The sequence below is a fragment of the Cyprinus carpio genome, chromosome B4 (genome assembly GCF_018340385.1).
Source record: "Cyprinus carpio isolate SPL01 chromosome B4, ASM1834038v1, whole genome shotgun sequence".
Classification (NCBI taxonomy): Eukaryota; Metazoa; Chordata; class Actinopteri; order Cypriniformes; family Cyprinidae; genus Cyprinus; species Cyprinus carpio.
In genome coordinates this window covers 13,466,003-13,483,032 of record NC_056600.1, presented here as the reverse complement: position 1 = coordinate 13,483,032, position 17,030 = coordinate 13,466,003, and the positions used below count along the sequence as shown (strand labels likewise).

The following is a 17,030-nucleotide window of genomic DNA, read 5'->3' as shown; positions in this document are numbered from 1 at the left end:
GAAAATTCGACTTCATATTCGAGCAAACTCTGCAAGTTTCACTTTATAATTCATTTTAGTGACATTTATAAATAATACGCGATTAGTTAGGTTACACATTATTCTTACGATTTATAATTATTTACTAAAACGATGTAACTGCCGTTGTAAGACACTAACGTTACCTTATAATGGTCATAACTTTTTACTTTTTATACTTTTTTTTTGTAAGTAAATAATGACACTTGGGATATATCTGCTTTATTTTACATTAAATTAATAAATATTACTTTAATATTTAGAGTAAATAATATTTATTGTATTATTATATAAACAAATGGGCATTCAACAATCCATAATTAATAGTTAATTTCCATAACTATTTTGTTTAATGAGTGTCTTCTTTTGTAGGCTATGAGATGACATGGTTGTTTGTGTACTTGAGCACAAATACAAACATAAGTAAAATCTCGAAAGGACATCAAAACAAGCAGAGGACGTACACCACACTGTTACTACAAAAGAGAAATGCAGATTTTACAAACCTGAAAAATGACTTTAATCATGAGTCACAACAAAATTCCACACTTGATTGTATATCACAAAAAAATTATCTTTTGAAAGACCACTGTGACAACAGCCATTTCCTAACTGTTTGCAAATGATAGGAAGAGGAAAATGCATATGGTGCAACATTTTAAAAGCATAAAATGATAAAATAAGCAGTTGACACACTGACTGAGTTCATTCATGTGAAGGGATCAAGTCAGATGCATCTGAAACGTTGCTCAGTCATCGAGTGCGAAGTCGAAGGGCTCAAAGTCAGAGCGCATTTGTTTGGCCTGATCCTCTTCCTCCTCTTTTGTACATTTGCACTCTCTCCAGTCGGCACGCATGGGGATGTTCAACAGCGCCTCGCTCGCTAACACTTCCCTGAGGCCAAACACATATATACAGAATCTATAGGCGCAGCAGGTTTTTACAGACAGGCCATAAACATTCAAATATTTATAACTCATGGTAATGAACTGTCTGTGTAACAATCACCTGCCAAACTGCAAAGGGAAATTTTTCTTGATGCGATAAAAGAGCTTCTCGCCTGTATCCAGCTCCACGTAAAAGTAGGGTGTTCCCGGAGGAGCAATCTGTAATGGGGGATATTACAGTTAGTCACAGCGCAAAACAGATCCTCTTGGTCTCCTCATGATTTGCTTTCTCATTCACTTCATAGATAATGTTACATAATTCAGTATACGAGAAAGAATAAAAATGAGTGTAATCTGATAACACTTAACATCAGAGCACGAACCCAACTAACAAAAATGAAAAATAAATGCTTGAAATCCAGTTCAAAACATTTAAAATGTATTTAATTTTTAAATTCTATTTTAGATTACATTCAGATGTGATTTCAAGGTGAGTGTTTAATGCTTAGCCCACAAAAACAACAAACAAATGCATATTTATAAAAAATAAACATAAGTATACATGAACATGGAGTTCTAGAGGAAAAGAAAGTGTAAAAAAAAGTGTATGAAAAATCTTTTTGTGTGTTTTTTTTTGTGTTGACACAGATGGCATGTACCTGTTTGAGGTCTGTATGAGCTGGAATCTCCATCAGTTCCATCTGCTGCTCTTCAGCTTGTGTCATGAACGCCTCCTTGATGTCTTCTGTACTGCACTTCTCCATGGACACCGGCACTACCTGAGGACGACAAATGAAGTTTCCATTAAACCTATTATGCATTGCCTTCACACAAGGAGGTCTTTGGGAAATCATGTGTTTGGTCATCACTGGGAACACGTCCCTCAGAAATGGTTATTCGCCAGCGCAGACAGATTGTCTATCCGCTCAGACTTAAACTGATGAAATGATGTTAAAGTCTGTGATTGGTGGAGGGCTGGGCGTCTCTCACACTCTCCACGCTGCTATCAGTTTACCAGACTTTCTTTTTCATATATGTGGTGCTGCTTAGACTGACCTGGGATTTGTAAAGTTCAGTCCATTCATGCAGACGCCACAATCGCATTATGAATGAGACTAAATTTTGTATGGACCTGTAGTTGAAGGTGCTGGCTGCGGTAGTTCCTCTCAAACATGATGCACCGTTGGCCTCTGCTTTTACAGAACTTCTTGATTGCACTCTTGTATTTCTCCATCTCTTCAACCACCTCCGATGCCAAATCCACCACTGACTGGTAATGTCCAATGGGCAGCAGGAGAACATGGTCAGGGGTGAGACTACCTTTAGCAAGAGCCATGTAACACTGGAAACAGATTAGTTAAGTTAAAGCATAATGGCAAAAAGACAGCAAAATTGACCAATAACTTATGCGTTTATATATTTTTATGTGTTTAAAGCTTTCTACAGTGACATTGGGCTAGAGAATACATATTTTGTGGACTCACATGCGTTCCGATGCTTATGACCAAGTGCTTCTCGACTTCTGGACTCGCAAGACAGAACCAACAGGGTCCAGTGGGCTGTGCTGTAGTGAGAGAAGAAATCAAGGCTTGAAATACATTACGTTGAATATTTCTACATAAGGTAATAAAAACAATCCAGTTTGATGCATTAGACTGATGTCTTCCCACATCATTAGAGTGAAAGACTGCAGGTGAAGGGACTCACGGGGTCTTCGGGGCTGTTTGGGATAGTTAGGTCTGTCTCCGTCTGTTTGTCTCTTCCTGCCTTGACGCTGCTGGTGCTGTGGTTTATTCTGGCCCAGATCAAAAAAGAACTGGGGTGCTGGTTCCTCCTGAACAAAAAGGAGAAGTTCAAATGATCTTTTCACTCAAAAAAGGTACACTAAGTAAAGACAATAATAATGTTATAAAAGATTTACATTCAAATTTTTCTTTTATTTGCCTTTTTATTATTATAGCACAGTTTATGAGACAGGAAGCGAAGTGGGAGAGAAAGAGGGGGGACGGAATTGGAAAAGGTCCACATGCTGGGACTCGAACTCAGGACGTCGGAAGTGCAACAGCGCTATATGTAGGTGCGCTGCCCACGAGGCTATTAGCACCATACAACTGTTCATTTGAACTTTCTCTTCATCAAATAAATCCTGAAAAAAAATGTATCATGCTTTTTCACAAAAACTGATAATAATAAATGTTTTATGAGCAACAAATCAGCATATCCAAATGATTTCTGAAGGATAATGTGACACTGAAGACCATTGCCATGGAAGGCCATCACAGGAATAAATTAGATTGTGTGACATTGAAGACCATATTTTCAGTTTTTTCATTCAAATTTTTCACAAAATCTCTATTTTTGATCAAATAAATACAGCCTGGTTAGAGATTTCTTTCAAAAACATTAAAAAAAAAAATAAAAAAATCTCACTGACCGCAAACTACACCTGCATATATTAACTATATGTACTGTAAGTATAAACTGCACACACAAACCTCTGCGCCTGTCATAGAGGGTGGTGGTTTTTCTTTCTTCCCATCTTTCATAGGTTTCCTGTAGGGATTTTCTGTGACATCCTGAGGCTGCTTGACTAACTCTGCAGGGTCCATGCTTTTCATCGGGACAATGTTGAACGCATACAAATACTATAAGAGAAGATCAACTCTACAGTTAAACCTCAAATTCAGTCTTTCTAGTAATTAGTTTCATGTTAAGGCTTATATTAAAATTATATTTTCCCTAAAATGTAAAAATGAAACACTGAAAACTAAAATCAATGCTACAAGTGAATTCAGCTATGATACTATTATAATATGCAGTATGAAATATAGATATTAATTCTGAGATTTGCTAAAAATTATACTTAGTGTTAATGAATTATTGTTTTTAAATATATAATTTAAGCAATGCCATTATTAACTAAAAAGTTAAAGTTTTAAAAAATCAGTTTTGTAAGTTTTTTAAAAAATCATGTTATTTGAAATTAAATATAGCAACAAAAAGAAACAAATTCTATAATTAAAAAGACATATTTAAAACAACCAAAACTAATAAAAATGACAACAACACAAAATTACAATAAGTAAAACGTTACCAAAAAAAAAAAAAAAAAAAAAACAACACCTTTTTTTTGGCAGGATTGTTGACAGTTGCCAAAGCGATGAATCTACTGACATGCTGAGCATTCTCTTGAAGGACCACATGATTCCTGCAAATTCATACACATTTTGTAAAAGAAATATCATCTGAAAAGCAAAACTTATCCTAATGCTGTAATGCCACACCTGTAAGGCAGCCTCTCATAATGGACTGCTTCCAGTCCTGCAAAATGGTAGCGGGGCTTCAGCTTGTCAGCGAGATCTGCGATGGACGAAACCCCACAAAACTTTGTATCAGTTTCCTACAAAAGGGCAAGAACATAAAAGACCCTTGAGCACACATTCATGAAATTGAAAAACTGATCCAAATGTATTAAAGAAGCACAACAAAGCACTGACGGGACTGTTTCCATACTGCCATACGCCTCGAGGCCACTGCGAAGTCAGGAGAACGTCCACTCCTCGAAATTTGGAGTTAGACAGAAGCGGGGCCGCCAGGGCAGTGATGTCTTTAGAGGTGAAGCAGTGTGAGGGAGCAGGTTCATGCTGAGCTTCTCTGCCACTGACATAGGCGATCTGAAGCCCCGATGCCCCAGTGAAAATGCCTCTTCGACCTGTGCAAAAAAAGCATACTTGTTTAATTTAAACTGAGAGTTTCGTTTTTAAGCATTACACAACCCTGCACCATATCTGCTGAATGAAAACCAATACTTCTTCCTTACTAATTTTGGGATGCTGACTGGAAAAACAGTGGCTGTTGTGCTCTAGCATGACACACGTTCTCACAAAATATGATATGCATTTCATATCAGATGAAGTAGTTTTGTATTATCCCTTAAATCACCAGAACCACGTCCACAAAAAAAATTTTTAGATTTATGAATGATTCTCAAGACATTATTTTATGCATAATCATGAGCTTCAAGGTTAGAATTTTGGCCAGTGACAGAAGAAAATGCAAATATTAATCACCCACTCATACGTCTATAAGTGTTTTACTAAATACACAAACAGTGACATAAAAGTACAGATTATGTGACAAAAAGCTTGTGCATTTATAAACTTATCTAAAGTTGAATGCACTCAGAGTATTTGAACTTTTTTTCACTCCTTTACAAATTGTGAGTTAATTGATAAGGCAACATTTGACTGCTTTTGTTATTTTTATAAGTGCATTAAAGCATGCAAAACTTATGTTTTTGAATTTAGCATTTTCATATTGGTTAGACCTCTTTTGAGACTCTGCTGAAATTTCTCTTCGAGACGCAGGGCTATGTTATGGATCTATCTTTAAAAAATTTATTTTCACTTATTTGCAATCAAGAACATCTAACAGAACCACAATCGACAAAAAAAAAAAAAAAAAAAAAAGAAGAAAAAAGAAGTTGAAGAAATTATTGCCTCACAATACACATGCATTTCTACACTACAAGCAAACACAAAAATTGCAAATACATATATGTCTTCTACTGATGGGAGGTTATAGATCAATCTTACCCAAAGATGTGATGTTTTCTGCTAACTCACAGCCATCAGAGTTTGGGAAATACTTCACAGTCTCTTGGCTGGCTGCGCCGAGAATGTATGTGTGAATGGGTGCTGGAGGTTTAGAAAGAACACGAATTAATTCAGTATAGTGCTTGGTGTGATTAAAAAAACTCAATTCAAACCTAAAAGGAAACCTTACCCTTTTTGGCACCAGATTTGTACGCTTCCCATTCTGCTTCAGCCTCAGGAGAATTTCCAAAAAATTCCCCGACACACAGCAGCAACTGAAAAACAACATCATCAAGTTAAACCCACAGCTCGCTCTTATGCTCGTCGCTTTAAAATAAGAGATACACGTGCAGACCCACATCAAATTGCCCGCTCTTTTTCTGAATGGCGTTCACCCGGTTGAACAAAGCATTTATTCTTCCTTCAACGTCACCACACGCGAGTCTGAGAGGGAATGAAATATAAAAACAGCGTGGACCACACAAAAGCACGTGAGTCTTTTACACGCACACTTCTCTCTAATCTGTTTACTATGACTGTAAATCACTGATTATCAGAGGTAACGAGCGAACTAACATCAACATATGCCACTTTACAACCCCAAAGCAACACTTACACTCGTAAAGGCTTTTCTTCCATACCGAATAATATATAAATGTTCTTTAAGATTCTTAAAATTAATGTCTCTTGTGTCTGAGCATTGGCGTTAAACTGTGTGTGTCGACAAAATAAACCCTGTCAGAAAAGAGAGTAAACGATTTCGGCCGCCTATTTATGAAATATACACCTTAAGGAGAAACTTTTTTGTGTGTGTGTTTGTGTGCTAATAATTAGTGCATTTGATAAACTATATTTACAATATATAAAGTATAGAATTTATAAACGCGATAATAAATTACAAACCTAAAACCACATCATGTTTCTCTCCGGAGGAAATACAAAGGTGGTACAGTAGAAGCGTATTAAACGCCTCAAGTTTGCGCACATTATTCGCAATGTCACCGCCTCCGATTATCACTTTATAGATTAATACTATCCGTTAAATTAAAAATGTATAATTCATATAACAAAAAACCTAAAATATGTTCTCCTAACGCGTTAATCTAACATTTTCATATAACGTTTATTAAAACGCATACCACTGCGCAAAACTGGGGCGAGCAGGACGCGACGTGACGCAACACGAACCACAAGACCAAAACAGGAACTGATTTACATTTGAAAACCCGAAGTGCAGAATGTAATAAACGACAATAAACTGCCACATCATTTAAACTACAACAACTATTTCTATAAGAGCTGCGTTGGAATAAGTGCAAATGGATCGCAAGTGCAAATTAGCTTACTGTATAAACCTGCCAAATTAAATATATCTAAGCAGGCAGATTAATTCATAAAGCATAATTCCTTTAGTGTATGTAGACCACCCGTTTGTTTGCATCTGCAATTGCAAATGACGTGCTTGTTTATGAAACATATGCATGCACGTGAGCTGAATGCGCTGAACATTTCCATATATAGGCTTCGGCATCAAGCGCGTCTAATCGCAGCTGAACAGCAGCCGCTGATCCCAGGACGGCAGACATGACGTCCCCCGAGCAGATCATCGAGATCGTGATGGATGACAAAACGTACAACGTGAGCAAAAGCAAACTGATCGAGAAGAGCGATTACTTCCGCGCGCTGTACAGCTCCGGGATGCGCGAGTCCGCGGAGGACTCGGTGCAGCTGCGGGGACTGAGCGCGCCGGGGCTCGAGCTGGTGCTGGAGTTCATCAACACCTCCAAAGTTCAGGTGGCCAACGAGACCCTGGAGGACCTGATCGAAACCGCGTCCTTCCTGCAGGTCACTTCCATTTTAAAGCTGCTGCTGTCGGAAATCAAGCAGGAGAACTGCGTCGAGCTCTTCAAGCTCTCGGAGGTCTACGGGATGCACGAGCTCAGAAAAGCTTGTTTGAAATTCATGAGCTGCTATTATCATCCCATGCTGCGCAGGCCGGAGTTCAGGATGCTGCCGGCTCCTCTGCGGGATCAGATCCGAGATATGCGCATGAAAGGCACGGCCACTTTAGTTGCAATAGGAGATTTCACTGACACCTGTCTGGACCTGGCCAACCAAGATGAGCCTTGGTCCATGCTGAGGTATAATGAGTTAGAACAACGCTGGAAACCTCTAGCCAACAATCTTCCTCAGGACATGATCAATGTCCGAGGATACGGATCTGCTGTGCTGGACAACTACTTGTTCATTGTTGGTGGATACAGAATGACAAGTCAGGAGATCTCTGTGGCCCATTGCTACAACCCCTGCAAGAATGAGTGGAACCACGTGGCCCCTTTGAACCAGAAGAGGTACGCTTCACTCTTGATCTGTCCATTTATTGTGGTTTGTCCAGTGCAAATAAGTGCTCTTTCTGTGTCCAGATCCAACTTCAAGCTCCTGGCGGTGAGTGGGAAGCTGTATGCGGTTGGAGGTCACTGTCTGAGTACGGTGGAGTGTTACAGTCCAGAGCAGGACTGGTGGACGTGTGTGTCGTCTCTGCCTGATCCTCTCGCTGAGTTCTCTGCCTGCGAGTGTCAGGACATGATCTACGTCATGGGCGGTTATACCTCTAGAGGTGTGTTTTACTGAGAGACGGGTTCATTCATTCACACACACACACACACACACACACACACAAATACTTACTTTAACCACTTTTTTTTTGTTTTTCCAAAGAAAAAATGTGGTCTTTACTTACCTTACTTGTGAAACTTTTTTCCTGTTTTCTCTTATTTTTAAACTAGACTTTATTCCTCTAATTTATCGGTATCAACTATCGTAGGATATCTGATCCTCTTATTTAAGATATTCTAACATTTAGATTACATTTCCCTCCATTTAACACTTCATCTTTAAAACATTCATTATAATCTTTATCAAATCACAACATGAATATCTATATTCAACATGAATATCTATATAAAGATATATATATTGTATATTATAATGCCGTGATGCTTAATTCACTTTGTCATATTTAATATAATTGTTGTAAAATAGTGTAGAATTAGGATTACTACATGATTATTTAGCAGCTAGTGATCATAACGAAAAAATTTGTCGCTATTTGCCATAATTTTAGTAAAGGTACAAAATTACCTTTAAGTGAGTATTAGATAATGGCAAAGGTATCAGCAAAAATATGGGAAATGATGATGAAATAGATTATTATTTAATTTAACAACATTGGCCATATATTAAATGATTATTATTTAATTTAACAACTTTGGCCAATATTAAGTATATATTATTGTGCTTTCTCATTTCCCCTATTTTTACTTTTAGATAATTTTTTCCATCATTTAACACTCAAAGGCCTGGTTTCACAGACAGGGCTTACACTAAACCAGGATTAGGCCATAGTTCAATTAGGACATTTAAGTCATTTTATAAACTTGCCTTAGAAAAAACATTACTGGTGTGCATCTTGAGACAAAACAAAGGCACTGATATATTTTAAGATCAGTCAGTGCAAGTTTCTTTCAGTTGAAACAGTTCAGACTTATATTTTAGTCCGAGACTAGGCTTAAGTCTTGTCTATGAAACCAGGGAAAAGATTATTCAAATTCTGTCTGATAAAATAATAACTGATAACTGTTAAATAGCCAATATCCAATATGGTACCAATATATTGTGTGTCTGACAGTGAAAACGTCTTAAAAATTGCAACATTTTTATTTGTTATGGAATATTGCGCTTATTTTAAAGGATGTCATTTATGTTGGACAATAATCCCTCGTCACTCACATGAGATCACAACCATTAGCAAACAACAACGATTCAGTCAATTCTTGATGGACAAAAGTCTGGTCCTACACTGAACAAAATTATAAACGCAACACTTTTGTTCTGATTGTTCTGTTCAATAAGAGTGGCCTTTTATTGTGGCCAGCCTAAGGCACACCTGTGCATTAATCATGCTGTCTAATCAGCATCTTCATATGCCACACCTGTGAGGTGGATGGATTATCTGGCAAAGGAGAAGTGCTCACTAACACAGATTTAGACAGATTTGTGAACAATATTTGAGAGAAATAGGCCTTTTGTGTACATAGAAAAAGTCTTAGATCATTGAGTTCAGCTCATGAAAAATGGGGGCAAAAAGTGTTGTGTTTATAATTTTGTTCAGTGTACATTTGTGAAGCCGCTCAAGTCAGATACTTTATATACATTTTAGTAGGGAAGAAAAGCAACTGCAGTTTCCATTTCATTCTGACTTTAAATTACTACATTAAAATGATCTTTTATGATTCAATCATCTCAGTGTTTTTCTCCTAATGTCTGACAGATAGGAACACCAATGTACTGCGTTACTGCCCCGCCTCAGACACATGGTCCGTGTTCCGTTCCTGTTCGGCTCATGTACGCAAGCAGCAGATGCTCTCAGTGGAGGACACCATCTACCTGGTGGGTGGCTACACGCACGAGCTAGAACCTGCAGAACTGGGGCGACGGAGACTCAGCCAGACGGAGGACATGCTGACGGTACAGTCCTACAACGTGCAGACGGGAGAATGGTTGCAGCTTAAGGAAAACACATCAAAGTCTGGCTTAAACCTCACCTGCACGCTGCACAACGACGGCATCTACATTATGAGCAGAGATGTCAGCCTGCCCACCAGCCTGGAGCACCGCGTCTTCCTCAAGTACAACATTTTCTCAGATGCCTGGGAGGCTTTCAGACGTTTTCCTGCTCTGGGACAGAACATGCTGCTTTGCTCTCTCTACCTACCCAATGTCCTATGAGCCACACTGTTCAAGCTCTGCGCGTCTGGAGAAGACTGCAGAAGGCTGGGGAACACAGATTTCTTTGTAGCAAGCCCAGCCAAGTTTGCTAGAGGTTTACCACAACGCTTTACTAGATCGGATTGATCAACCAACACAAAGAACCTGCAGGAGACATTAAAGGAATAATATAGCCAAAAAAAATTTAATTGGTCATTATTTACTCCCCCACATCTGTGTGACTTTAAGACAGCATCTGAAACATTTTTTGACATTCAGCTTTTCACGGAAGGAAAAAGTCACATTTATGATGACAGATTTATTTTGGTGAAATAGTCATTTAAATGATTATTTCTAAATAAAGGTCAACAGTTTGACTTTGATTATTAAAATCAGAAGTCAAAAAGCCTCAATATTGAAAGGAATAGTTCATCCAAAAATGAAAGTTTGCTTAAAATTCACTCACCCTCAGGCCATTCAAAGATACTGATGAGTTTATTTCTTTATCGGAACAGATTCAGAGAAATGTATTCAGCAGTACATCTCTTGTCCACCAGTGGATCCTATGCAGTGAATGGGTGCCGTCAGAATGAGAGTCCAAACTGTTTTAGACTTGTAAACAGTGCTTGATCAGTGCATATTTCTCTTCTGATTCAGACAAGATGGCTTTTTCACTGGAGAACGCAATATTATAGATAGAGGACTCATATCTTTAGCCAGAAGCAACAGTTTGTACGTAGTTAAAAACGTCTTGATGGATTTGTTCATTACAATCACAGCTTTTTTTCACTTTACAGATGTTGGTTGATGGATTGGAGTCACATAGGTTACTGTAATGCTTTTATCAGCTTTTATCAGTCTCATTCTGATGGCACCCATTCGCTGCAGAGGATCCATTGGTGAGCAAATGATGTAATGCTAAATTTTTCCAAATCTGTTCTGATAAAGAAACAAATTAATTTACATCTGGAATGACCTGAGGGTGAGTACATTTTCAGCAAATTTTCATTTTTCGGTGAATTATTCCTTTAATATCTCCATCAGAAGTTCTGTTGAGGTATTCAAAAGCACTTTTAATATATCATTTTATTTATCTTGGCAGAGAGAAAGAACACTACAAGAGATGCACCAAACATTTTCAACCTGCACAGAATCTTCTAATGCCAATGCATGAACAGTACCTTAAAGATATATTACATGACATATACAGATTTACTACTACTAATATACAGATGCACAAGTGAAGGCTTCAGATTTATAAAGCCTGCAGATGAAATGAAAACACTAAACTTGCATAAGCTGATTAAACAACTTCACATGAAGGGTAATTAAAGACATCAAAGAGACAGTTCACTCAAAAATGAAAATTCTGTTATCATTTATTCACATTAATGTCATTCCAAACCTGTGTAAATGTCTCACCCTTTTTTGGTCCATAAAATTAAAGTCAGTGGGGTCTGATGTTGTTTTGGACCACACTGACTAACGTTAAATGGACAAACATTCTTAAAGATATCTTAGTGCTTCGCAGTGGAAGGAAAGCAAAAAGGGGTGAGTGTCACAGTGTTAGCATTTTTGGGTGAACTGTGCCTTTAAGATCCAATGTGCCAGACTAAATGGTGATTGTTGCAAATGTTATAGACTATCTGTGCCTGAAAAAGTCGTTGATTTTTGACTTAATTACACTTTCAATAGTCTTAGTTGAATTATTTCATTCCAAATACTGTATATCTGGAGAAGTGTCTTAAAATGTGCTGCACAAATGAACCACAAATACATAAGCGCCTGACCTAACCGCTGTGATGTATTTTTGCATTAGTTTGAGTAAGATGACCTGCTGAGATGTCTTATTGAAAGAAAAGGAGATTCAATTTATTTTAAGTGTTAAGTACTTTATACTTATGTTCCATTTACTTTTGGTTTTATAACATCTTGATTATTTTTCATATGTATGTTGAGCCAGAATGGATGATGGTTTTGTTGAGCATTCCCAAGTTGCCTTGAAAATGTAAGGGAAGCAAATAAAAGGCTTTATATTACTTATTTCTTTTTGTGTCTCTGTGTTTACCTTTATGCATTAGGCAGATGTCAAACTGTCACTTGTCCTTCTTAGTGAGGTCAGCTTCGGTTGTTCTGTCCTGACAGAGGAAGTCAAAGCATAATCGGCTGTCCATATACATACTGCAACGTCCTATCAGATCAGCTGTGTCATTGTTGCAGCAAATGGGTGAGATGCATCGGATGAACTCATTGCCTTTGAATCAGACCGTTGTCCACTTTCTGTCATTCGTTGGCATCTGCAGTGTAGATTCTATCCTTTGTCTCTCTTAGCATGTGTATGTCCTGGAATGACTCTGTTCACTGGCTCTTAAAGTTGAGCAGATGTCCCAGCAAAGACAAGCCACCTGTAGGAGACACTGGTGGGGCAGTGGATGGCCAGTGTTTTTTTCTGGTTAAGTGTGACAAATTAGTTATCAAACATACTGATAGAAATACATTTTTAAAACTAGTAAGTGACAACAATCAGATGATCATATGTGTTATATTTTTAGGATGAAGAGATTCAAACCTGATTTGATAGAAGAAGATTTCATGCATGTTTTACAGGCATACAACAGATCATTTGATTTGAACATACAAATTAGTTTTCTGCATATGTTTCTATGACGACAGACTCGAAAAGCATCAGCAGAGTTCTATGAAAAACATTACTGACTGTTCTCTCAGAATGCTTTGGACGTTTAATGCATACTGATGATTAAAGGCAAATAAAGAGATCAGAATTAATTATAATTAGTTACATACATTATAAAATGGGTGTTCTATCTATTAAATTTTATTTTTAAAATGTTTATTATTACATTTCAGAAATATTTAGGTCATATTACACTGAAATCTATAGAAAATAATAATTGTAAAAAATAATATAACATATTTGCCTAATGAATATGTAGTTTTGTAGGACAATTATTATTATTTTTTTTTAAAATAATATTATAAGATATTTTTATTATTAATAAGTATTTTAGTAGGATTATTATTATTTTTTACACTGCAAATGCAATATATACTACTTTAGATTTTTTATATTTATGTGTTTTTTTATTTTGTTAGAATTTTTGTATATATATATTTGTTTATATTAAGCAAAAATGGAATAAAAAAAATTTGTTAACATGTCAGGCTGTTAGGCTAACTGAGACTTGTTATGGCACTTGTGTATCACTGCTCTTTTGTTGATTTTGATTGCTTCCATTGGCCTCATTTGTAAGTCACTTTGGATAGAAGCGTCTGCTAAATGACTAAATGTAAATGTATATTATATTATAAGCTTCATATATATGTATATATTATATATATATATATATATATAATATATATATATATATATATATATAATATATATATATATATATATACAAATGACTTGTGAATTCTATTTTAAATCACAAGAAATATTGTTTCCTATAAAGAAAATAAAAAATATTAAGGTAACAACTTTAATTTAGGGACCAATTCCCACTATTAACTAGTTTCTTATTAACATGCTTATTATGAGCATATTGGCTGTTTATTAGTACTTATAAAGCACATATTAATGCCTTATGGTACATGACCACATTTTAGACCCCTTAATCCAACCCTATACCTAACATTAACATTAGAAGTTTATTGAGGCAAAAGTAGTATAGTTAATTAATGAGAATTGGCCCTCAAACTAAAGTGTGTATATATATTTGCCTGAAATAAGAATAGGGGAGGTTGTGGGGTGTTTCTATAAGCAAAATATAAGGTTTTTGTATTTTTTTTGTTACTTTTTTTCAAAGGTCAAAACATGACAAGCATCCATGCTTGCAAGCATCATGATGTTTACTTTAATTTTGTAAAATGGTCGATTAGTCTGTTTCTGCATTACTTACAGGCAAAATATGAAAATCATCTGTTCTACCAAAACAGCCTTATTGGTCGTGGTTGTCCTTACATCTATATAATAATAAACCAGCCACTTGGTGGCGCTGCAACTTAATTCAACATACAGTATGTATTTTCACCACACATGCACACACACAGTTCTTTTTAATTATTACATATGCACATGAATAGAGTATTTACATATTAAAACAATTAAGATTATAAATACCAATAAAAACACATCAAAAACATACACAATATCTGTCGAGCACCCAGATCAAAGAACAGGCTGCAAAGAGCAGTGATTCTTCTGTATTACAGTGACCTCTTTTCAGATAGCCAGCAGCGTGATTTGTACTGGTTGGGAATTGAGGGTTGAGTGAGGGGAGTGTGTCTTTTACTGATTTTCTCTTGTACACAATGTGGCCCACTGATAACATCTCTAGCAAATCTGAGCCCAAGAAATGAGCCTAGTGTTGTCTTTAATATGTCACTGCTGTAGAGCGCTGACTCTCTGATGGATCACAGGTCTCAAGCTGGAAGAAATGCAGCAGAAACAGCTTGTTCTACCTCAATGACTGATTTAACAAGTCACATCTGCTCTGTTGTAATGATGGGCCTCACAAATCTCACTGTAGATTCATATAGCTGTTTTGATACACATACAACACCAATCAATCACAAAAAGAGAGGAAAAAAGACAATCACACTCTGAATTACTACACACACACACACACACACACACACACACACACACACACACACACACACACACACACACACACACACACACACATATATACATATAATGCCGCACACATTGGCACCCTTGGTAAAAATGAGCAGTGGCTGTGAAGATAAATCTGCATTGTTTATCCACCCTTTCACTAAAAAAATGTACAAGATTCTAACATTTCATTGAAGTAAAACAATGGAAAGTGGGGGAAAATCACATTATGAAACAAATGTTTTTCTCTAGGTCCCGTTAGCCACAGTTATTTGCACCCAATTATTGCAACGTCTTTTTCTCAAGATAACAGCTCTGAGTTTTCTCCTTTATTGGATCTTGATGGAAGTTCCAGACAGACCTGATAAGATTTCTTACACTATTCTGTCAGGTTTAGATTTTTTATCCATGATGCAGATCTGAACAAGAATACCTAGGCTCTAGGTGAATGGCCCATTCTTCCTCTTCAGTTTAACGGTGGGCATCCTTTTCTATCCAGGGTTGCACCAAAGTCAGGGAACTGAGACAGCTTTTGGCATGCAGAAAAGCTTTTTTATGTTTCACATTTGAAGTTCCAGTCGTGTCTGATAACTGAATATGCTAGAGTTTGTTTTTGGATGAGCGAGGAGTTTGAACAACATGTGCTGATGTAGGGGTTGTTTGATTTTGTTGTTTTTTAGGCTTTCTGACCCCAAGATTCAGCTAATCTCTGCAATTCTCCAGCTGTGATCCTTGAAGAGTCTTTGGCCACTCAAGCTCTCCTCCTCACCCTGCATTAGGATGATACAGACACACGTCCTCTTCCAGGCAGATTTGTAACATCTTTAGTTGACTGGAACTTCTTAATTATTCCCTGATGGTGGAAATGAGGATTTTCAATGCTGTAACTCTTTTCTTACAGCCACTTTCTATTTAGTGATGCTCAACAACTTTGTTCTGCACATTAGAACTATATTCTTTGGTTTTACTCCTTGTGATGGATGATTAAAGGAATTTGGTTTTTGTGTTTTTATAATATGCACAATTTCAATATACCCTGGTATCTAAAAAATGTAAATAGAGAATAGGAATATACTTCAGAGATATTTTACTCATTTCTAGAGGTGCCAATAATGGTAGCCAACATATTTCATAATGTGAGTCCCCCCCTCAAATTCAATTGTTTCACTTCAGTGAATTTTTTGAATGAAAGATCTAAAAAGATAAATGATGCAGATTTATTTTCACAGCCACCTTTGCTCATATTTACCAAGGGTGCCAATATTAGTGGGTGGCACTGTATGTGTGTATATATACGTGTGTGTGTGTGTGTGTGTGTGTGTGTGTGTGTGTGTGAGTGTGTGTTTGGTTGCCACTAATTTAACTGTGAAGTAAATAAATAAATGCATAGTTGAAAAGGTCTGTAATAACGGTCTGTAATATACACTCAATATTGACAGTAAAGACATTTTTGTACTGTATATTTAAGAATGAATGGATGAATGAATGAATGAATGAATCAATCAATCAATGGTGGGCTAAATGTGTAATATATACTCAAAAGTAATAATAAAGATATTTTGTGCTACTGTATTTTTAAAGCACTTTTGAAAATAAATTAGTGGAAATGGTCTGTAAGTAAGGTCTGTAATATATACACTCAAATTGAGAGTAAAGACATTTTGCTACTGTATTTTAAAATAAATAAATAATTAATTGGTGGACTAAAGGTGTGCAATATATATACCGATAGTAAATTGAATACTGAAAAATCAGCTTTACCCTCACAAAAATAAATTACATTTTAAAATGCATTAAAATAGAAAAGTTATTTTCAGAAGATAAAACAATATATCTTTTTTACTGTGTCAATCAAATCAATGCAGCCTATTTTGAAAGACTAAATATATAAATCTATTTTTGCACTCGGAGTAGGTTTCCAACTAAGAAATTCTATTACAGTTGTGCCACTGTTTTTTTTAATGTGTCAATCATATGAGTGTGTTAGGTTTTTAAGAGGAGGATTTGTAGTTTAAAGATTATTTATGAGGAGGCTTCATCATTCCAAGCTAAATATAGAGACAGAAAGATGAAGAGAGACACATGGAAAAGAGCATGAGAGAGTGCAAAAGAGAGGTAGGTGGA

The 17,030-nt window shown here is 36.4% G+C and overlaps 2 protein-coding genes across 4 annotated transcripts; one reads left to right on the top strand and one right to left on the bottom strand.

Moving 5' to 3' along the window:
* Positions 1–333: 333 nt before the first annotated feature.
* Positions 334–7,429, bottom strand: cwf19l1 (CWF19 like cell cycle control factor 1). Of its 3 annotated transcripts, none has more exons than XM_042722066.1 (14): positions 7,175–7,429; positions 5,860–5,944; positions 5,691–5,775; positions 5,501–5,602; positions 4,403–4,617; positions 4,190–4,305; positions 4,029–4,113; positions 3,401–3,550; positions 2,613–2,739; positions 2,390–2,469; positions 2,038–2,247; positions 1,565–1,684; positions 1,027–1,124; positions 334–912 (listed from the first exon to the last, which is right to left on the bottom strand). In XM_042722066.1, the coding sequence occupies exons 1-14, from the start codon at positions 7,273–7,275 to the stop codon at positions 768–770; spliced, it is 1,719 nt and encodes a 572-aa protein (XP_042578000.1). In that variant the 5' UTR covers positions 7,276–7,429; the 3' UTR covers positions 334–767. The 3 variants fall into 3 exon arrangements, with proteins under 3 accessions (XP_042578000.1, XP_042578001.1, XP_042578002.1); XM_042722067.1 differs by lacking the exon at positions 7,175–7,429 and adding an exon at positions 6,117–6,594; XM_042722068.1 differs by lacking the exons at positions 5,501–5,602; positions 5,691–5,775; positions 5,860–5,944; positions 7,175–7,429 and having other exon boundaries at positions 3,401–3,552; positions 4,030–4,113; positions 4,403–4,589.
* On the top strand, positions 7,430–10,288 carry klhl42 (kelch-like family, member 42). The gene is made up of 3 exons (XM_019085302.2): positions 7,430–7,851; positions 7,924–8,117; positions 9,831–10,288. Exons 1-3 carry the CDS (start codon positions 7,430–7,432, stop codon positions 10,286–10,288), a joined length of 1,074 nt encoding a protein of 357 aa, XP_018940847.2.
* The last annotated feature ends 6,742 nt before the right edge of the window (positions 10,289–17,030 follow it).

Coding starts and splice junctions, on each gene's coding strand:
- cwf19l1 (XM_042722066.1), bottom strand. CDS start 7,275: ATGAACTCCAGCACCAGCTCGAGCCCCGGCGCGCTCAGTCCCCGCAGC. Junction 4,618..5,500: donor AGAAAACATCACATCTTTGG/GTAAGATTGATC, acceptor TTTTTTGCACAG/GTCGAAGAGGCATTTTCACT. Junction 1,125..1,564: donor CTCATACAGACCTCAAACAG/GTACATGCCATC, acceptor CCCCCATTACAG/ATTGCTCCTCCGGGAACACC.
- klhl42 (XM_019085302.2), top strand. CDS start 7,430: ATGCACGAGCTCAGAAAAGCTTGTTTGAAATTCATGAGCTGCTATTAT. Junction 7,852..7,923: donor GCCCCTTTGAACCAGAAGAG/GTACGCTTCACT, acceptor TTCTGTGTCCAG/ATCCAACTTCAAGCTCCTGG. Junction 8,118..9,830: donor GGGCGGTTATACCTCTAGAG/GTGTGTTTTACT, acceptor AATGTCTGACAG/ATAGGAACACCAATGTACTG.